General features: G+C 46.7%; 1 protein-coding gene across 1 annotated transcript in view; it reads right to left on the bottom strand.

The window, feature by feature from the left end:
• Positions 1 to 5609: 5609 nt before the first annotated feature.
• The window catches only part of LOC132365114 (uncharacterized), a 34975-nt gene continuing 18205 nt past the window's right edge, over positions 5610 to 22379 (bottom strand). The window contains 5 exon segments of the mRNA XM_059921811.1: positions 5610 to 5781; positions 7512 to 7634; positions 8531 to 8676; positions 11497 to 11565; positions 19895 to 20133. Coding sequence (XP_059777794.1) covers positions 5610 to 5781; positions 7512 to 7634; positions 8531 to 8676; positions 11497 to 11565; positions 19895 to 20133 — 749 coding nt within the window.

Here is a 22379-nt window from a genome sequence, read left to right as displayed (position 1 = left end):
TTTGAGTCTGTGTCTCTGAATTTGGGAGACAAATCTGGAAGGAGAGTCCAGGAAAAGTTCTCTGAAGCTGAAAACTGAGAGCAGAGAAGTCGAATCAGAGGACTGGCTTCCAGCTGCAACTCATGGGTGAAAACGGAGGCAGCCATGTCCGCTTCTCCAAAGAGGAGTCCAGAACGGGACAGGGGAGATACTAACCTCTGGTGTGGAGGGAGGAGGGATTGGAGGGCAAGAGGCTGGAAGTTAGCTTCTCCAGAAAAGAGAGAGAGGAGCTCAAATACCAGCAGGCGAAAAGCAGTTTGAGGGGCTGGCTTGTGTACCTGAGTGAGAGTAGGAGTCTGAGTATGGGGTACGCGTGAGTGGTGTGGGAGATGCGAATCAAGCGGGTACACGAAGTGGAGGCAATGCCAGGAGGTATGTGAGCAGTGTGGAGGATGGGTAGGTGTGATGTAAAAGGATCAGGGAGGTGCAGAGGTCAGAGGGTAAGGGGAGTCTGGGGGGTTGTGAGAGGGTGTGTAGGAGTATAACGGGGTGTGGGGCGAAGGGGGGTGAGGTGGTGAAGAATATGAGACAGGTGAGAGGAGTAAGGAGGGTGCAGGACATATGCGGAGCTTGTGGGTTTGCGTGGAAAGGGGTGACAGGAAGAAAAAAGTCAAAGGGCTGGGAGGGACTGGGAAGAGCTGGGAAGGAGAGTGAGAAGGAGAGGGTATGTGAAGGACTGAGGCGGCAGGAAAGGGTGAGAGGGTGTGAGGTGTCGGAGAAGCTGAGTGGGGAGGTCGGAGCCGGCCAGGGTGCAGGGTTGGTCTCGCGGGCTGCTGCGGGGGGCGGGAAATGCAAATGAACAGGGATCCGAAAAGCGTGAGCGACCACGTCGGGAGCCAGGGAAACCTTACTCCCGGGCCCTCGCTCCCCCACCAGCCGGCACTGAGATAAATCCGAGAGTGAGCCCCACCTCTCCGCACGCCCGCGGTACCCGCCTCGCTCGCTCCCTGGGGGGATGTGCTTCCGAGAGTAACTGATTAACACAGGCGCTCGGCTGAGCGCCGCTGGCAAATTAAGGGAATTCCTGAAATGTCAGGTGGGAACGTGGTTCCCAGACCTTGCAGGTGCGGGCGCTTGCCCGGGGCCCGGGGCTTGGGCCCCTGCGCGCCCCTCTGATGTTTTCACTGCTCCCTCCTCCTTAACTCTGAATTCACAACTTTAACAAAACAAAACCAAAAAAAAAAAAAAAAGAAAGAGAGAGTGGATTAAGATGGGGGCCCAGACTGCTCGACGTCCGGGATTTTCCACGACTGTCCATTGGAACAATCTCTGCTTATCCAGGTCTTAAATCTCACTTCTTGGGCGAAGCTTGGCGTGGCCCCTTCCAAATGCCCTCTGGCACCCAAGCCCGGCTCAGTATTGCCCCAGCCTCCCTGTTCTCTTTGCCAGGACTAGGTTATTAGGGCCTGATGTCGGATGCAATAGGCGTTGGAAATAGGAGCACAATTTATTTGGTCAGAGATCGTGTATCAAGATGGAGGTGAGAAGGACTCTCTTTTTCTGTAACAAGAAAACCTAGACTTGTCACCAACCAGGTGGTCTCTGAACCCCGACTTTAACACAGCCTGGCTATTCACATGCACAAACACAATGCCTGGAGGTGGCATATTTGGGCTATTTCAACTCAAGTTCGGTCGTTAATAGTACAATTCACATGCCTCCAAACCATCTGTAAGATTTCACGCGCTGGGTAGAATGGAATTTAATAGCAAGTAATTGTTGAGGATTATTAAGACAATATAAGCCATCTCTGCACATATTAGTGGAAAAGAATTATCTCTGAGGGGATAGAATGGGAGGAAAGTCTGAGGTGCTACCTCCAGCACCTGAAACCTAACTTTTCTTTTTCACTTTAATCTCACTGCATAGTAAAATAAAAACTTTCACAGATTCTGGCAGATGTCATTTTATAGTTGTCAGTAAGAATATTATTAACAGAAGTTAATGAATACTATAGAACCATCTAAAAGATGTTACAGTTTTAGTGTCAGCCAAATGCAATCATTTTACCTTTAATGAATGTGAATTTCATATGCAAATGAATTTTCAGCAGAGATTTTCTGAACTACTCAACTCAGAAGAATAAATCAGTTAACCTTAATTTCTCAAATATAGTTATAAACTAATTTTACACCTTTTATTTTTTGCTCTAAGGAAAATAACATTACTATAAAAGCTCTATTATTTTCAGAAATGATAAAAAATTTTCCTCCTTTCTTCTCCATTAAAGTTGTGTTATTCACTTGAATAAGAATGGTTTTGGCAATTATGCTATGCCTTCATTTGTATCAATAAATAACTATATGTTGTCTTGAACACTGCCAGATAAAACCACCTACAGATTTCACAGTATAAATATTTAATGGTATTTTTGCTTTGGTCAGAAATGCACACTTCCTAGATGTCATCCAGCAATAGATCGAATTGATCATTTCTCTTCAATTTGATTCATTATACTTGAATAACTAAATGAACACATAGACTAAATAATTTTTGATAACTAGAATATATGTGAAATATATTTTATATAACAGATATTTTTCTAACTAGATGTGTTAGATGTATCTATTTAAAACTAAGCAAACTGGAAATTTCTTGAATTCCTAAACTGATTTTTACAACAACTAGACTTGAACCTAAGTCTTTTATATTCATTATCATGGGTTGTGGATTCTAGGTCCCAATCCACCCACGAGCCTGAACAAACTTCATCTACCACAAGTACAACTATAAGATAGCTGGAAACATATTGCTGGAGGCTAGAAACATGTCACTGCCTTGCTTCCTCCATGTCATTGTAGAATATCTCAGAAGACAGAGCCCTAAAATGTGCATTTCTATATCTTTAATTTCTAAATTCTCTAAAAGGTTGGGGAATGGGTGAGAAGGGCAGGGAGAGAAAAGAGAATACCTAGAGTCGTTTTCCTTTTAAATGAAACAATTTTTTAAAAATCGTTAAAATGATTATAAGTTTAAGAAAACAAGCATATATCCTCTGAGGACTTAAGTATGATTTCTATGTGTATCCAATTTCCTACATTTCTAAGCCTAAAGTCAAAATACTCATTCACATTCTTTTCTGTGAAACTTACAGAACTGTTTTGAAATGGCTCAGACCTACCACATTATTAATTAAATAATAAGAATAAACTAACAAATCTACCTATTCATTAAAAAATTCTTAAGGGGGAATTATTCAAAAATAGAGGTAGTCGCCTTCATTTTCTTCTATATCACTTATGTCTACTATTCTTTTAAGCCTCTCCTGATTCCAATTCTCTGCAAGGTGCTTGTTCTCAAATATATCTTTTTCTTTTGCATTCTGGGCTTGTTTATACCTTTCTGCTACTTTTGTGCTACACCAAAATTCTATGTGGAACAAAGCTTTTGTTAAGCAAACTTCCCCCTGCTCTGACCCAGAGCCTACCAGAGAGAGAAAGTAAATTCTGCCCAGAGAACATGAGAAGGGGCTTCCAAGGAGAACTGGTGACCCACCCTCCTCTCTACCTGCAGATGGTTAAAAGAAACCTGAAAGAGACCTGGCCAATGTTTGGAGAAATCACAGAGGCTCTCAGACATTCAAATCTGCATACCCGTGTTGTGGCATGAGTTGGCGCTGCCCTGGTCAACTCCATCCTTTTGGAACAAAGTAAGCACTCCTCTCACCCAAAGGAATGACACTCCCTAAAGAGAGTACTGCAAATGCCCCTGTTCTTTTTAATTTGTCCTCTGTGTTTCTGCAGCTCTATCTGCCCCAGAAATTAAGCCATGGAAATTGGTGAGGTTTTGCCATCTTGCTGGTAAAGAAAGGAATGTGGAAAATTCTGAACCCAGCTAGAAAACACAGCCAAGGGAAGTTCATTTTTTCCTCTATGTCAAAGTTCAGGGAAAGGCAGCCCAGCCCTCTAAATCATTTCAGATCTACAACGCGGGGGTTAAAAAGAGGGTTTAAACCAATTTTAGACTTTTACAAGATGTTTTTCTCCACCTGCTAAAGTATTTAGTTTTATTGGAGGAAGTATTCAGAACCATAAAGCTCAGGAATTGGGAAAACTTCCCCAGTCCCACAGGGTTCCCAGGGGCCCCAAGAGCTTCTGGACTCTCATGGCTCCTCCAGGAACAATAAATCCTCCAGGATCTTCGGGTTCATTTCCCAAACCTCCCCATTACCAACTGTCCTGAGCATTAGTCCCTCAGTTCTCCCCACCGTTCCTCTCTCTCCCTCCATCCACTCCCCATCCTTGTGGAAAAGTCATTTGTAAGAGAACTACAGTCTTGTGCCATGGATGTGATCAAACTAGAATCTGTTGACTCCCCCAAATATAAACTTTCCTCCACTACCAATTTTGTTTCCTGATTATCTTATCGACTTTTTTGAAGGAAAAAAAAAAAAAAAAAGAAAGACCAGAGAGAGATGTGTATCCCACACCCAAATTGTCTTCTATTTAACCAGCAACTAGCAATCATCCGACATTAATTTATACGGTTTGTACAAATACCTAAGCTATTTAAAAGGCTGCTCTGGGTCGTGTGTGGCAGGGAACATCTATCTGGTGAATAGGCAGTGTCACACGGTAGCATGCTCCCTTGTCAAGGCCGATTGTGTTTTAGGCAAACATTTGTGCAAACATAAAGGCAAAGGTCAAGGACTGTTCAGTCCCAGTATGTGCTAATTCACCTAGCGAACCAATGGGGCAAAAGTTGCATTTTATATGCTCGCCCCGCCAGACCCAAGCGCAGGAGTCGCGCCTGCTAATGAACAAAATCACCTCCGCTCCGCGATCAGCTAGCTCTCTTGTTAACTTCTCTCTGGCTGCCTAAGTCAGTTTCTCTGGGCTTCCTTGGCAATAACTGGCAAAGACGTGTTTGCCAACATGTGGATCATCTCTGCCCAACCTTTGGCGCAGCACGTGTTTATTCCACTTTCCTGAGTAGGGGTGACCTAAAATTAGTAAATAAAATCTGGCTCACGGCAGATGCTTGCGGGTCGCTGTTTAGTGCTTGAATGAACGACCACTCTGTCCGGGTGCCTAAATATTGGTGTCATGAAATATACAACAGATCAGCAATATTATTCAAACCACAAAACCGAATCCCAGAGCCGCGGGTTCGTGACAGGAAAGTGCATATTACTACGCATTTGCAACACATGTTTGTGGAAAAGGGCGCGCGCGCGCTGGGAGCCGCCTTTCCAGTTTCTTTGGGGCCACTTTCAAACGATTCAGCGAACACGGGGCATCGCTTTCCGGTGAGATATGCCTCTCACTAATACATGTCTACGCCATCTCCCACAGATCATTCCTAGTTATTTTCCCAACCCCTGGGGAAAAAAATACAAACGATTTCGAGTAGATGTCAGTTTGAGCAACTCGGAAGTGGAATACTTTTAGGGTTAAACAAACGCGCGCGCGCTCCAACCCTAGGGTTTACTTTGCATCAATAATCATCTGGCGAGAACCAATGGCTGAGTTTTTCCAAACCGTCCATTTAAGGGAAGAGTTTTTTCCGCTGATCAACCCGAGGGTCGCAGCTGTGCGCGTCCACAGGCAAAGAGTTTACACGTGCAAGATTCATTCCTGCGAGGCGAGCCCCTGGCTCAACAGCGGAGCGGCGCGGCTCTCGCCCGGGGCTAGAGGCCAGGACTTGTTGCCTCTGCCGCCGGAGAGGCTCTCCAAACCCGGGCACTCAGGGCTCCAGGGCTTCTGGGACCTTGATGACAGGGCTCGAGAAGAAAGCGCCTCCCTGTAAAACACCCGCAAAACCAGAGCAAAGTCGCAGGAGGCAGCCAACCCAGGAGGGAGCCTGGAGTTAGTTTCTCTTCCCTAAAACCAACAGGAAAACTCTCCCCGAAGTGCATTTTTACTGCGTTCCAAAACCAAAGAGAAAACAGGAAAAAAAAAAAAAAAAGTAACTTACCCCGACCTGCCACAATACTACATTCTGAGCGTCCTTTTAACACTTTGATTCTTCCTTTAGTGCTGCAGCCTTTTCTTTCCTCTTGCCAGAAACCAACTTTCAAACTAGCTGCAATGTAAAAATAAAAATAAAAATAAACAAACAAAACTAAATAAAACCGGCTTTTACCCTTCTCACATCTTGCCAGCTAGAATCTGCCTCAAATACTTCTTCATTCTTTCTTTACCAAAATTTCCTAAACACCACCTGGGCAGCTTCACGAGGCTTAAAGTTTGTGTGGTTTGTGTGCGCAAATGTGCTAGTGTGTGTGAGTGTGTGTGTGTGCGCGCGCGCGCGGGTGTGAGAGTTAGTTGCTTTTAAAAAGACGTCGTTGTCATTCAGAGTAATAAAAGTGTGGCCCCCATCTTTGGGTGTGAGTTCTTACATGCACCTCTCATTCCAGTTAACTTTTTTCGAGCTGAGAAAAGCTGCTAGCTTACTTTCGGGAGACTTTGCTCGTTATTCATCTGTTTAGTCGCCTCAGAGGCACAAAAGCGGATCCGCGGCGTTATGAAAAATGGCCTGGGCGCGGAGAATGTCACAGTGGTCGGCGTATTATTTTAGCCTTCTTAAAAAAAAAAAAAAAAAACTCAGGGAAAGTTTGCTTTTGATGAATTCAATAAAAGCGAAACTGCAACGGAAGAGATTTTCAGCTAAAATCATACAGCATGGGGCAGAGCTTAAAACAGCCAGATGGCCAAAGGTAGAGAGACCCTCTCGGTTTCAAAACCCAGATCTGGAATTCCGCCGGCTGGACTTCTTAGTTTATTTAATCCCGCGTGTATCTTTATTTTTTTTTCAATTGATTTTCCCCGCTCTTTTTTCCACCTCTCTTTTGGTTCCCCACTCCAGAGCTGCTGGTGAGACCCTGTCTTGGGATTTGCAGAAGTCACTTTGCAATTTCCCCTTTGATAATAGAGTTAAACTTTCCAGCGCTCGCAGTCTAGGGAGAAGCTAACTCGGAAGGCGGTAGGCCCGCTTGTTTTGGCCCATCATCAGGTTCTTGATTCAAATGCCGCGGCCTTTGACAGCTAAGGCCTTTGAATATAAGGACAAATATTCATCCCACCCCGCCTGACCACCCCTCACCCCGCACCCTGCAATCGTGGAGTATCAGAAGAGTTTGGCTCATTCCTCAGCTTTGTGCCCTCATGGATCCCTCCCTTGCGATCCCAACCCACAGGGAGCTACTTAGAGTCCCAGTAGATTTCTTAAAGATTCCCTAAAATATCCTCGGGCATCAAAGAGGAACAGACTGGAGTGACCACAGTGGCTCCTTCCCGACTTGGAATGGGACTTGTGAAATTAATATACATCCTATTTGAACCTTGTTCTTGAAGTCAGATGTTGGTTAAGCAGAGAAATGGGGGGGGGGGAGCAGTAAAAACGGATGATAGGACTTAACACCTGGGACTCTTCCTCTCGAGATGGGAGGTGGGGTCGGAAGGCACCCAGGACCCCATCCCTCAGAGTCAGCCCTGACAGGATTTAGTTTGGTTTGCGAGTTAGGCCATCACCTCCGGGAAGGCCTCCGGATGGACTCTGTCCTAGAATCACTGCAACTCTCTAGGCTGAGGAACTGGCCGTGAAGGGGCAGGTTTTCAGAAGGATTTAGCGAGTTGGGCCTGGCCCATCCTAGTCTAAATCCGAAAGACAACACCCCAAATTGCAGGGGGTTTGGGGCATGGGTGAGAAAGAGGACAGAGAGATCAGGAAGAGCAAGGATTAGTACTGGAGACTTGACTTCAGCGATCCTGCGGGGGCGGAGAAAGGGGAGGCACTATCTGAACTGCCCCAGCCTCCCCAAAGCTGAAGGGGAGAAGCAGCTCAGGCAAGGAGAACAGTGGGCCCTTTGGGGGCTCGCTGCTCCTAGTATCTGCTGTGCCACTTCCTAGCTGAGGGATCCTAATTAACGTCCCAGCCCTCTGTTTCCTCATCTCTAAAATGGACATAAATGTAGAATCTGTTTCAAATGAGGGTTTTGGTTCGTTCGTTTTATATGGGACTGTGAATGCAAAGCGCTTAGAGAAAGAGCACAGTAAACATTTACTAGTGTGTTGTCAGTGTTACTTCCGCTGTTGTTTTATTATAGGCTGACGTAGGCGTTGCGGTGACAATACCTCGAAGCACAGGCTCCAAACAAGCGGGTCTCTGGACCCACCTTCTCACTCTCTAGGCTCTAGAGATCCAGACTCAGGCCCCTGGAACCCTATAGAAATCTCGACAGTCCTGGGATCGGGCCAGCTCTGCCCACCCGAGTCTATCTCCCTCCTTTCCTTGCGCAGAGCTGCAGAACCCCAGGTATCTCCGGGAAGACCTGGAGCATTCCCAACCCTGGTCTCTCAACAGTGCCCGCACTCTAGAAAAAGCCTCCAGCTTTTCCAGAACGGGGTTGGAAAAGGCCTTTTGGAAAAGACAAGGCGCTCACTTTTCTTTTGGAAGCAAAGGGAATCAGCTGGGGAAGGGGAACGGCAGAAAGACTTGGGGGTGACTGAGAGGGTCAGGCCAGCGCACCCTGCTCACCCCAAGTTCACACCTCGGAGCTTCCTGCTCAAGTATTTTTCGCAGAGGATGCTGGGAGGAAACCTCTGCCTTCTCGTCAGCAGACCTAAGGGGCGGAGGGGGTGGAGAGGTGCGGTCGGCCCCAGAATGGAAGCTGAAGCCCCCAACTGCTCTAGGACCCTGCAGGAAAGAGGCACAGCAACAGATCGGAATCCAAGGTACAACTCTGAAATACACTGTCATAATCAATGTCCCCATCTTGTGGGACAACCGAGCTAAAAATCCACAAGCCATGAGGCTGGCTCACATCAACCAGCGTTATGGGGCACATAGATAACAAGCCCTTTTACCTCCGCTTGGAGTTCCGCACTCATCTGTGATGTTTGAAGTGCACAAAGGTGATGCCTGGCCTCCACCTGGTCTGAAGAGGCAATGAGAACTAGAGTTCCGTCAGTGCTTTGCCTACTTTGGGCATCTCACACCTCAGACCCAAATTAGAGCACTGCCTAGCATTCAAGTTAAAGTGGTGCAGGTCCCACACGTCCTCAAGAGAAGGGGGTACCGTAAGTCCAAATCCATCCCAGGGCCTCGGACTCTCGTTCCTGCGGGGGAAGCTGAGTCATGGCTTAGGGCGCAGTCGCCTCTCTCCTCTTCACTCCCCCGCTGCTGCCAAGGTTCTTTCCCAGGCAGGAGACAGAGTTTGCAGCCGTGCCTCACGTCGAATATTTACACCCTCAAGAATGGCGGTGGGAGAGAGAGGAATTCCAGGACTGAAGTTTGTGCCTAGGTTGCTCGGAAATAGGGGGAAATTTATTGGCTTCGTCCTGAAGATTTCTGTAGTTTTAACTCAGAAAAACAAGCTGCCTGTGGCCAATAGACGTTTGTAGGGGACGGGGGTTGGAGCTGATTTTCATAACTGTCCTAACAGACCCCTGACCTTCTGGGCTGAAGATTTCTTACGATCAATGAGTAGGCTCTGCTTTGAGCTTTGCAATTCTAATTAAACTACTGGAGACTCTGTCCACTTAAACACGTGTCCCGCTCCGAGGTGATGAATCGTGGTCTGTCCAAGTCACTCGCTTAGCCTCCGCTTTTAGGGCATCGCATTCAGACAACTCCGTTGGGCCAACGTTTGCTTAGGACAAATTCCACCCCCCACTCCCTACCCTACCCGGCATCTCTCTCTTTCTCTCCCTCTCTCTCTCTCTGTCTCTCTTAATTCTCACTTGTTCTTGCCTTTCTGGGTTGGGCAAGTATCCATAGAAAGGAACTTGGGCGCACAGGGTGGATGACTTTCCCGCCCGAGGTGGAGATCTCACATTAATTGTCCCAATAAATTGAGATATAGTGTGCATAATGCAATGGAACAATATGGTCATAGTTCACGTGTATGACTTAATTAAGCTATTTGCAGCTTGATGCTGCAAGTCAACGGGTGTGCAAGTGGATTAACAATTGCCCGCTCCCTTATCCTCAGGATGGCGCATAATTACTTTACTAGCGGTACATATCAATTTTTGATGATTGCGGAAGCCATGCTAGCTTCACCAAGAAGCCGCTTAATAACTCTCCGTTGTGTATTAAAAAAGTAGTGTTTGGAAATATTTTGAAGCCGCTCCCAACATTTTTATAGGTTCTGATTGTGGCCTTTAATGGGCCGCTGTTTCATTCCTGATGTATATTTTATAAAGGGGCAAAGGCTAAACTCCTAAGTCCCTGCTCTGAGAGGGAATTGGAGTCCCCCACCTGCTCTCCACCCAGCGAAAGTCTCTCGCTTCTGCTCCAAGCCGAGTTGGCTGACTGGTACGTAATAGATCCATATAAAGGCTTGCAGCCAGGGCTGCCACCCTTTAAAATCTTCTCTTTCTGACTCCACTTCTCTCTCTCTCTCTCTCTCTCACACACACACACACACACACACACACACACACACACACAGTCTCTTTCTCTTTCTACTAAAAGATAATCCAGGGAATCCAGAAACACTATGAGCCCCCTCCTTCCAGGACCCTCTTCCCAGCTCCCCAAACACCTCTATGTCCTGAAGGATGCATGTCCCTCATGGGCAAGACTAAGGAAAGCAAGGCGTCTGGTGGCCCAGCAGGGAAGTGTGTACTAACATGGGTTGATAAAATTTGCAACAGGGCTAATAAAATTACCCAACTTGATGACAGAGATATTGACAGTCAGACTTCCCCTGCTCTTTGCCCTTTGTCTGGAGTAAGATGGCGTCAAAGCCCCAGCTCACTTCCATCGTGGTTGGGGATGGTGACGATGATGTGTGTTTGTTCCATGTGATTTACTATTTGAATCTTAAGTCAAGGCTGATCGTTTGACCTCTCTGGATTGAACTAAATTCATCACTTATAATTTTATTTAAAAGCCCTGTGGCCATCCATCATAATGAGAGCATGAGGAGCCAACATTTTCCAGGGAAATGTGTCAACTTCATGGACACATGGCGCTTACACCATCCCTTTCCTGTCCTGGACTGAGCAGACACATACCTAGGGTTCCCTCTGAGGACACAAGGTTAATTCAGCTCCTGATGGGTGATGACATTTGAAAAGAGGAGTCCTTTGCTTGCCTAGGACCAAAGCTGAGTGAGATGACGCCAAGATTTAGGCCGAGTTCTAAATGAGCTCCCTGCCTTTGGACGCAAGAGATGGTTTACGAACTGTGTGCCCATCCTCAATCCAAAGGAAATTTCAAAACATTCCAAAAATTCCTGTGAAATCAGGATCAGAGTGGATCTCCCTCATTCCTAATAGTGCTGCTGTAAATCACTTTGAAACTGCAGTATATCTCAGCTCTACATCTTTCTGAGTATCCATGTTATTGCCTTCTAGTGAATAAATGTTACAGCAGTCTCATTAAAAATTTTAAGAAGAGTAAAAATTTCCAGTGGTCTTTAGACCCAACTCAACATTAATTCTTAAAACTAAGGTTACAGAGTCCCTATTTCGAAGGCTTCCTGGTTGAGTCTATTTGTTCTTCTACCTGAAGCAGGTGATGTTTCTGCAGAAACATCTGAATGACAGCGGGAGTGAAGGACAAATCTGATAAAGCCTAATAAAGCATGAGCATTGAAATGTCATTAAACTTGCAAAGATGAGACTCAAAATCACCAAAAAGGTAAATGTCTTCATTAGTCTGATCTCTGAAGACTGTCGAACATTTCATTAATTTATAATTTATGATTGTTTGACAAATATTGAAAAGTATGTAAATATGAGCTGGATAATGTCTTTTCTGCGGGAGATGAGGAAATGACCCAAACTGTACGTGCCTGCAAGATTACACACAGGACCCAGCTCTCTGTATCAAACTGTGCCACCCCTTTAGCCAACATATTGTGCAAGTGACAAGTGAAATAGTGCAGATAAACCAATGGTTTAAAACGTAATAAAGACAACAGCCATTTGCATTTTTTACATTTTATTACAAAGGTAATTTACTATGACACATTTCTGAATGTAATTTATGAAAACATGTTAAAGCAATTACATAGTGTATACAGCCCTCAGAGCTACAAAATTCAGATAAATAATAATATTATAGACCTTTAGAGATGTTCACTATTGAAAACATATCCTTTATTTCAAAAATGGGTTGTACAGAAGAAAATAATGGCATTAAAATTTGAAATTAAGAATAAAATCTTGAAGAACAATAGAAAGTAAATGAATAATATTCTTTGCTGGAGTTGCAAAATTAAATCTTTACGATGACAATTTGCTTATTTCACAGGGTTTATTATCAACAATTTTTCTTTTTCCTTCCTGGATTCAATGTTAAGTGCAAAGTATTAAAGGATTTGGGGGAGGGAGATACAAGAGGAATGTATGTTTCCTCTTTCAAACTTCTCAGCTCATTCCTTTGCACCATTTCTCTTTTCTGAAGCACAGGATTGTGCCAGCTTTGAAAAGTAAAGAGAAATCCACTCCCTGAAGGTCAGTACTGTCTGAACTGATCCTTCAAGCAGATTTTCTACACCAGCCTGTCATGAGTTATCAAAATGGGAGAGGATTCCATGGGGGACAGGAGGAGGAAAGTTTACATAATAGAGCAGGAAATAAAAATGAGAAATGTTTCATTTCGGCTCCCACTTCCCAGACATTAATTTATTTCATAATAACTTCATATTATGCTTTAAATCTGGGAGTGCAGGATTAGGTCCTTAAGATTCAGCCTCCAACTATTCTTATCAACTTTTTTTGAGGGGGGGAAATCTTCCTTCCTTTTGTATTTATAGGTAAAATGCTTTTCAATTGCTTTAGCTTTAAACTGTCAATCATAAAAGCAAGCCTGAAATGGGGCCTTTTCCTGCCTGTGGGGGGCATGCCCTGGGTTTATTCCACAAACTTGAGACAATCTGCAAGGCCTGTTGTATGTTTGCTTGAAAGATCCCTAGGGAGTGTTAGCTGCTGCGACAGACTTACAGCCATAATTTCCCTCCCAGCCATATTAAATCTCTCAAGAAACAAACAAACAAAAACAACAACAACAAAAACACCTTATCACAACTAAATCAGAATTTGTGGGGCATTGGAAGCATATAATAATTGTGCCGAGTCCTCTTTTTCAGCTGGGAAACCTAGCAGCCCACAATAACCGGCCTTCAAAATTTCCCCCATGCCTCCCGGTTCGAGCACCCAACACCCCACCCCCCAAGTGGATGCACAGGCACTGGGCCCCTTGAAGCACCCCCATAGAGTGCTGTCCAGTTACCAGACGTGGACCATCGCCTGAATGTGGCCACCTTTCTCCAGAGCAGTGGGCAAGTGAGTCCGGGTATAGTGACCTGGACTCCCGAACTCCCTGCCCACGAACTTCTGCTTTGCCCCGCCCCCCGCTACACTGAGCAAGCAGCTGACCGTCATTCCACCTTCAGGCGAAGCTGGCACCGGGGATGCTTCTCCCGCCAAACATCTCTCAGGTTGACGTCGCTGACGGACAGACCAGCAGCTCAGCGGGCTTTAGCTTCAGGACCCATCCCTCACCCCTACCGTACCCTTTCAGCGCCTTGGGTCGCCCTTGTACCCTGCTTTAGAGCTGATTCTCACTTTGACGCCAGGAATTGCCCCCACCAGCCGTCCCTAGCCCAGCCAAGGCTGGGGCCTAAGCCTGTTAGTCCCTGGCTCGAGCCGGGTCTCGACACCTTCTCCTTGCCTCCAGAGCCGGACTGGGCCAAGGAGGTAGGCTGTGGGTTTGTTTTCACCAGGGTTAAGTCAGTCCTCGGTTCCAGCCTTTGTCTCTCTTGGAATGTTTAGGGGCTGCATATGCTTTTGTGTTGCAAACAGCAAGCGGGGTCCCCAGGAGTCCCTGACCCCATGCCTTGGCGGGAGCACGGTTTCCCTGGACGACTGTGGCTGGCGAGGGGGGAGGGGGCACCGGGTGGTAATCTTGCGCAGGCACGCTGCCACGCACCCCCGAGCCAGCGCAGACGAGCAGCGCCCGCAAACACACACAAAGAAAAGTTCCTAAAGAAATGAAGAATGAATGAATGAATGAATTGCACTGATGGTGAACTCCCTGAATTCGTGGACTAGAGAAAGGAGGGAAATATAATGAGGGAGGGGATCAATAAAGAGAGGGGGCCAGAGGGAAAAGAAATAATACCTGCTGATGTGTCAACTTCAATGGGCAATCTTATAATAACAAATGAAACAATGAAAGGACTGCATTGTTTCCTATTAAGCGCTCCATCCATGACCCCGTTTATATCTGCAACAGCCATGTTTTGATGACTTGGAGTATATGCAAAAACAAACTTTCCCGCGGTGTTATTTTTTTTTCTCTCCTTCTACTCTGCTTGTCAAGCTTTTCTTTCCAAACAGTCAGATATTTTTTTTTAAAAAGGCAAAGGAGAAGAAGTGGGAAAGAAACCTCCACCACCATCGCTACCCAAGAAATGATAAATAGCATCGAATAGCTAATCGCTGGAGGGCGCGTTTACCAATTCATAATCATTTATTCTTGGTGATGTATGGCTCTTACTCTTAAATCTGAAAAGCTTCTATTTGAAGGTGTAAATAGCTTTTTTTCTTTCTTGCAGTAAACCTTCCTGCATTAGCAGTGATTGATCTCATGTACAATTCGTCCCAGAGTGCTATTTTACAGGGGGAACACTAGCTTTTGGAGATTAACTGGGGCGTCTATTACATATTAATGAAGCCGGGAGATATACTAACGTTTTGGTAATTTAGTTATTTGTATCTATAGCTATCCTCGTTATTTTCTTTTAGACCCCTGCGGTTGTTATCTATCGAATTAAAAAGTGGTCCTCAGAATTATTTTTTTTCCACTGGCAACTAAACGCCATTTAATGTGAAAAACAAATGTTGACTTCTCTCTTGAAGGAAGTGTGTTTCTTGGCAAGACATCAAAGTGTTTTAAACTGTATTAGTGGGTGATGTTAGTTCTCTTACTGGGCAGAGCCTGCGCTAAAGTAATAACTAACAGGAGGAAAAAGAAAAAAGAAGTCTTGGCTTGCTTCTATCTTAGAAAAATTATTCGATCTTCTAGGAGAGAGGGAGAAAGTTAAAACTCTAGGGTGAATGTGTTCCTCGCAAGAGGTTCCCCAAAACATTTGGAAATCCAAACTTAATCAATGTTGGGAGTGGGGTGGGGGAGGAGGAGCACAGGTTGCTCATTGATTTGCAACTTGATAATTAATATCCCACCAAATGAGACATCAACATCATTAATGCCTCTGTATTCCCGGAGACAGATTTAGTGAATTGCAATCCCGAATAAAAGCCACGTTCGACAAAGAGGTTGCTTCATGGCCCGGGATTAAATGGCCCTATTTCTCTGTTTTCTTGTAGGATTTTTATGGGGAGGGAGATTTCCTAAAATGCTCTGGCTTCCCACAGAAGATCTGCGGGATTGTCTGCGGGCAGGAAGTCTCTCCTGACACCCCGCAATTTCCCGGGTTCTGTGGAGGACGTAGGGCCACTGCCGATTGCGGGAGTAGGGATAGGAGAGGAGAAAAGGGGTTGCGAAAGGCTTTGGTTCGAAGGTGGATCACCCTTTTCTACTTCCGGGAACTGCCTACTGAGTTCAGGAGAGGCCAGGAAGCGGCATAACATCCCCGAGGGACACATCTGCCCCTGGGTCCTGACCATGTGAATCTCAGCCCCTTGGCCCTTCGGATCGCCTACCCAGGCCCGGTGCGTCTCCCCTCCTCCAAAAGGGAGTCCCCTCTACATTCCCCTCCCACAGCCTGTTACCACCCTTCTCCCAGAAGCCCAGATCTGGAGCTCCAGATGACTGGGGCCTTCCAGCCCAGCGTTTGCAGTGAGGGCAGCTTCAAGACGCAACAAACTTTCTAGAGCCGCGAAACACTGAAGCGTGATGGCGCCAGTTGGCCGGGGCGCGCCCCTTTTGTTTTCGGGGGGCGATTTATGTTCTTTATAAAAATGTGGTTTGGAAAAATAGAAAGGGCCTTGAAAACGTTGTTACAATGAAAAAGGGACAAATTAGAAGACATTTTCCGTGATCAAAGGCGAGAGGGAGAGCGCGCATGGGCATTCACAAAGCTTGACTTATTCACTCCCCTCCTTTGCAAGCCAGGGCAACAAGCGTGTCCCCCATTGACAAGGCGCCCTATTCAGACTGCAGGTGCGAAGTGGGCCGGAGAGGCCGGCCACATTATGTCAAGGTTGTTGGAGATTAGTGTTCGGCCTTAATAACTAAAGCGCTTGATTTACATTGGAAAAAAGCCCCCTCAGCCGTGAAAACAAAATCGTTGAACGCGTGATCATTGCGAGGGCGGCTGATATCCTAATACTCGAATTGTTCTCTGCTGGGCCCAGGCGCACCCTGGCCTCCTCAGGAAGGACAAAGCCTGGGTTGCTGGCCTTGGACCAGGTCTCCAATCACACACCCTGTCCGGGTTCTGGAGAAATGATGATGGGTAGAAGTTTTACAGGGGCCTGAGGAAGACAGAGTGGGAGCTTCCCTGGGAGTCTAGATCTGGTCCCCCTGTTTTGGCAAAGCCTGGCATGGGAGAATCATGGCGGCTCCAGGGCCTCAGGCCCAGTGGTCAACTGTCTGAAGGCTGAAGGGCCTCTGGCATTACTTCGGTGGGAAAGCTGAGGGACTTGTCTTGAAGTGTCATGGGCAAGAACAATTCTACTCAAAGGTGATGATCCTTTGGGAATGACTGGAGAGCTGAAGGAACTTAGGAAGGACTAAGACACACCGACTAATCTGGGCTGGCTCCAAGAAGGCCAGAGTGTTCAGGCCAAATCTATTCCTCAAGGGAGAGCCCACTTCAGAGACATCCAGAACTACTTGCAGCCTCTACCTCGCTTTCTCTGCACTTTCCCTGTTTCATTTTCCCAGAGATTGGTTGGGGGGGGGGGGTCCACCTTGGCCTTCGTTCTGCTTCCCCTTGTGTGGAGATTTTAGGGCAGATTCCATCCCCTCCCCCATACATTACTGTATCTGTGCCTCCCAGACTTCCTCCTCCCCCACCCATGAAAAGGGATGCAGAGAACAAGAGATCTGTGGTTGGGACCTAAGAACAGCCATTTCTATATGGATATGTATCTATTCTAACTTCAATATAGTTTGTAAAAGTCAAGCTACTTAAGGCAATTTCCATAAGATCTGTACTAGAAGAAAAGGTTCGGTGGGGACAAGGTGAGAATGCTGTTAACTATTGTCTGGCCCTGAAAAGGTCGTAAGTCAGAGCCTTGGTAGCTGACCTGTCAGGGGAAGGTAAAAAGGCTTTAATCATGCGGTGGCTGCAATGTTCTCAGCTCTCACAAAAGTGTTTTTATGATTAGATTCTCTTACCTCTTTTCTTAATTAAAAAGCTGAACCATTAGAATAGCACCTGCATCGTGTCCTGATGGTGCCTGCATACTAATTCCAGAGGCTTTACAACCAGTAATTATAACATAAAATCAGAGATTGAATAAAACAGAAGGATTTTGCTCCCAAAGCCCTGCTAATCCCCTTTTAAAAGGGTCTGGTGAAATAATTCAGAACAGTATCCGGAAGTTGGATTACCGTTCCTTTTTTAACTTTTTACAATGAAATGATATTTCACACTTAAAGGAAGCTCTGTTTTTCTACAACAGTTTTTTTTTTTTTTTGTAAGAAAGTTGGCAGGTTTTTTGAACTATACAAAGCGTTTGACTATGGATTCCTTGCTTACTAAATGCAGTGCCAGAAAATGTAGGGGAAATTTGTATGGCAGGTTTGAAACACATTTTCTCAGGTAAAAGTGGCTGCAGCGTGATTGAGAATTGTATATGTGCATCAGGCAATTCTTCTCACTTCTTTCAGAGAAAATAAATAAGCAAATCTTTTGGGGTCAGATGCCTATTTTTCATGACTTAGAAATATGCACATTTCAGGCAAAACACTTCACTAAGATGCTTTTTAACACTTAACGAATACATTGATGAGTTCAAAGGCTAGATGCCTCCGTTGAACCCCGAGCAAGACCGTGCAGTGGCACAAGCCAAGGACCATGAGCTGTCTGCAGTTTCTCCCCAGGTCTGGCAAAGAACATTATCCTCATCTGGCTAATCTGATCTTGCATGGGCCAGCCGTCAGTCACAGACAAGAGAAAACTGGGTCATCCTGATTTTCTGTATGAATCATCTGATCATATTGTGGGTGGGTTTTCCCTCTTCTTTTCACCATCATTCCACAAATGCATGGCACAGCCAAAAGCATAGAAATTTACCCAATTTTGGTTTCTTTTCTCTGCAGACATTTCTCAAGGCTGCCCATTTATTATTGAGGTTCCGAACCATGCACAGCCCTGGTTGACTTGTTTTGAATTGATGAATACTCTTGCCCTGCATGCTGGCTCACACAGAGTCTATACTGGATCTAAAGAAGCCAAAAATGCAAGACAAGCTTCAAGTTCATCTCCCTGGTCCTACTTACATTTTATCAACTTGCAGCCTGAAGTAATTTTTTTCTACACAGCTGTTTTGGATGTTTGCAAAGCCACTGGAAGATTCAGAGGCAAACGTCAGGACCTCTCTTAGTTGCCTACTGAGTTTCTCTTTTTCTTAAATGGTTTTGGGCTCTGAACTTGATAATGTTCCTAGAAAACTCTCAGGCATTTTTCCTCATTGAAGATATCTGGCTAAAAAGGCAATGGTGTCCTGATGCCCAGACAGGAAGTTGGTGACAAGTAGAACATGTTACTGTGGGATTCTCAGTCACTTGGTGACTAAGATCTTATTAATTTTCCCACAATGGAGATTCAGTATGGAAAAACTATGATTATGAAGAAAAAAAAAAAAAAGGTTCTGATGCCTTACTGGAAAGAATGTGTTTTTGTGTGACTTTTGCCCCAAACCGCTCTGCCCTGGGTTGCCCACCTTTGCTCCCCACTTGCATATTCCCTCCCTTTACACCTGGGTCTTGAAAAGCCCAAAACCAACACCGGACTCAGAGTAACCTCAGAGACTTATGGTAAAAATAAATCAACATCTGGGCCGTCTGCAGTGTCAGTGTCTTAACAAGTCATGGGGGTGACATTATGATGATCGGGTTTCTCCTGCTTCATTCTGCACCGAAATAAACTCGATTCCCTCTCATGTTTCTTGAGCCTTTCAAAAACAAATGGCGTCTCTGCCTCAGTGCCCCACTGCACCAGCATCTGGAACTCTCAGAGAACATAAACTCATGCTGTTTCAGGACCCTCAGCTAGCCTAGGTGCTGCCTGCCGAGGCACACCCTGATCTGGAGTTTGAGGCCCCTGGGTGCCACGCTTTCTAGGAGGGTCTGGAAATCTGATTCAGGGAGGAGCTAGGGGACGTGTCTGAAAGATGGAGTCTTGTGAGTAATAATAACAACAACATTAACAGCAAGCACTTAACGGGTAATTCTGGATGGTTTCAAGGATTATCCTATTTCTTGCTCAAGACACACTTGTGGAGACGATTCTTTGAAATTCTCTTTTGGCAGATGAGGAAACTGAAGCACAGGGAGGTTTCATCCCTCATCCAGGGGCACAGGGCCACAGGTGGACAAGCCCAGCCAATATTCCCATCACACCCGCACTTTCTACCAAATGCTCGCTTTCGAAGAAGCTAGTGGAGAGGCTCACCGGAAATCATTAGCAGGCTAAGGCGCCCCCAAACTTCCCTCGGGACTGCCACTGCGGGATAGGAGGTGGGTAACTTCTTCAAAGGACACTTGAGGTTTTCTCTAGGGTGAGCTAGCCATGGGCACTCGGGCAAGAGTGACTTCACCCCTCTGCCAAAGGTCACACCATTCAACTTTCTGCCAAACATAACTTTTCGAAAGAAGCCCGAGAACTCTTAGGGGCAGCGGCGCGCAGGTGTCCCAGCGCACTTCCCCTTTCCTCTCCTCATCCCGTGATTCCTCGGCTCGAACTCGAACTTGGGAGGCTCACAGGGCAGCGGCCCTCCTCACTCTCTCCTCTCGGCTCTCGGGGACCGTTGGGCCGCGACTCCCCGGTGCCCCTGCGGCACAGCGCGGTCCCAGGCGGGGTGCGAAGGCGCAGCTGGAGGCGCGGACGTTTCCTCTGGCAGACGTTTCCTGGGGCGGCCGTGCGGGCGGGAGGCAGCGGGATCCGTCGACGAGCCTGGAAGAGCCCTGGCCCGGGGTGCCCGGGGCCCTTCTCATCCCCACCTGCTCCCACCACAAGGATTCCGCCAGTGAAAGGGCTTTACTGAGTGCACTCTCCCACAGAGGCCGGGCGGGGGGACCCAAACAGCAGGAGAGGCTCCTCTAACTGGTCCCGGACCCCGAGGAGGGGGACCCTTTGGCGAGAGGGACGGGAGGGGGCGCTCATCCCAGGACTAATGGCCAAGGACCTCCTCCCTCGCGGCGCCCACCGACTCGGACGCGTCGCGGCGGTTCCAGTGGGCGTCCCCTCGGGGCCGCTCTTTTCACACCCCCGCGTCGCCCTGGCACCTTTGCGCGCTGAGGTCCCTCCCGCAACCTTCTCTGCAGGCCTGCCGCCCTTGCCCTACAAGCTGGTTCTCCCAGGTGTTCTCGAAGGGAACCTAGCATCCAGACCCCAAGAGCCGTCGTCTTCCCACTCAGAGCACCCCAAGCCCCAGCCAGGCCCTGGAGACCCAACTTCTCCCTCTTCCGGCCAGGCGCATGCGGCGCCTGCGCAGTAGGAGCAAGGGAGCCCGGCACGCGAGCGCCCGGAGACTCAGTGACCACAAGGGAGGGTGGAGCAAGGCTCTGGTGGTTCAGGTGCTTCTGATACATCTGAAATAATTTCTCCAGTGGCCGGGCCGGATAAGAGAGCTTCTGCGTCAGATGCTAAAACTCACTGAAGAGCCCAGTCTCCCAATCGGGGCTCAGAGAAGAGTCCTGTGGGCTGTAGCCGCACAGTCTTAGGGCTTGGCCCTTCGCAGCTCTCTGCAGGGAGTAGGGAGTCGAGAGGTCTGAGCATCCGCTACTCCCAGAGAGAGGAGCGTCCAGCTGGGAAGACTCCTGCGGGCAACTGTGCCCGAGGTACCCCATCAGGGCTTAGGGAAGGCTTGGAGCCAGCCCGCCCTCTCTTTTTCTTTGTTTTATTCCCGCCAGCTAGCAGACATTTCTCTGGGAAGTCAGAGGTGGTTTGTGAGAGGGTGCGCGGTGCCGCGGAAGGCAGCCTTTCTCGGAAGACACTGCGAGCATGGTTTTACGTTTTTCTCTTCCGCAATGGAAACCGGTTAATGAGTGCCAGTGTCATTGGGGTGAAATTGGGAGCGAGAGAAGTCTTCTCTACGAAGGCTGCTTAGGTGGGTCCCTGTGTTTTTGTTGCCCCGCACAACTAGGCTTTAGAGTTGTCTCTGCGAAGCCCCGAGGGAAGGCAGGATGCTGCGGAAGGGCCCCAAATCTCTCCCAAGATGATGAAGCAGTAACAGGACACTCGGATTCAAAAGGGGAAGGGGAACATCACATCGTTTATTTCCAAAGAAAATAGCAAGACGGAGCTCCATGTACACAAAAGCCTTTGGAGGGAAAAGGAATCACAGATTTTAATTCACTTTTACATATTTACAGCGAAATTAAACCACAGCTTTCAACTATGTTTTCATTCAACAATCACTTTCAGTCAAATACATGACAACTTTTTTTTTCTTTCAAGTTAGTTCATAATTTAAGGATGCTAAGGGGACAGGTGATAAATCACAAACAGTGTGGCTAGAGAGGGTACCAAATAGTCTAAGATTTCAGTCAGGCGTTCTTGCGTGCGTGAATTATGATTACAAAACATTTGCCTGTCTGTATAATTCACATTCATTGCAATCATTACATTGTCCCATAAATTAGCAATATAAACAAACATATGGGGACCTCCAGTAAACAAATAAAAATCAATATAAGAGACAACATTTTGTAGCAACTATAATAACAGCATGGGTTACAGCTTGGGGAAACTTCTTTACAAATCATTTAGTCAGCACACACGGGGTGGGGAGGCTGGAACATCCTTGTTTATTTAAACCACCTTTAAAACTACATCAGAAGGTTTGGGGAAAGCTGGACGGGTGAAAGTTTCTTTCTCGGGCACAATATGAAATGAAGAACTGCACATGTGGATGGGAGGGGGGCGTTTGCATGCACTTTGGGGTCGTGGACCTTCTGAACTCCAACTGCCAAGATTCTGAAGAAAACAGGAAATTATAAAAATGTCTGTCTCCCTCAAGCCACTCTCCTTTCTATTAATGGCAGAAAGAGCTTGCTGATTGCTGCTAGTGGGAAGAAACACACAATGGGTCTATTTTTAGCAGAGATTGTCTTCGAAGGAGCAGGAAATAGTAACAATTGCTTGGCTGCAGCTTTGGTTCCAAGGATTCGGAGCAAGAATATTGGGAGCTTGAGGGGTCTCTAGGTGACCTGACTTGGACTAATTGAGTGCAGACCAGAGAAGA

Source organism: Balaenoptera ricei, chromosome 4, assembly GCF_028023285.1.
Source record: "Balaenoptera ricei isolate mBalRic1 chromosome 4, mBalRic1.hap2, whole genome shotgun sequence".
Classification (NCBI taxonomy): domain Eukaryota; kingdom Metazoa; phylum Chordata; class Mammalia; order Artiodactyla; family Balaenopteridae; genus Balaenoptera; species Balaenoptera ricei.
This window is presented reverse-complemented; position numbering and strand designations above follow the sequence as displayed.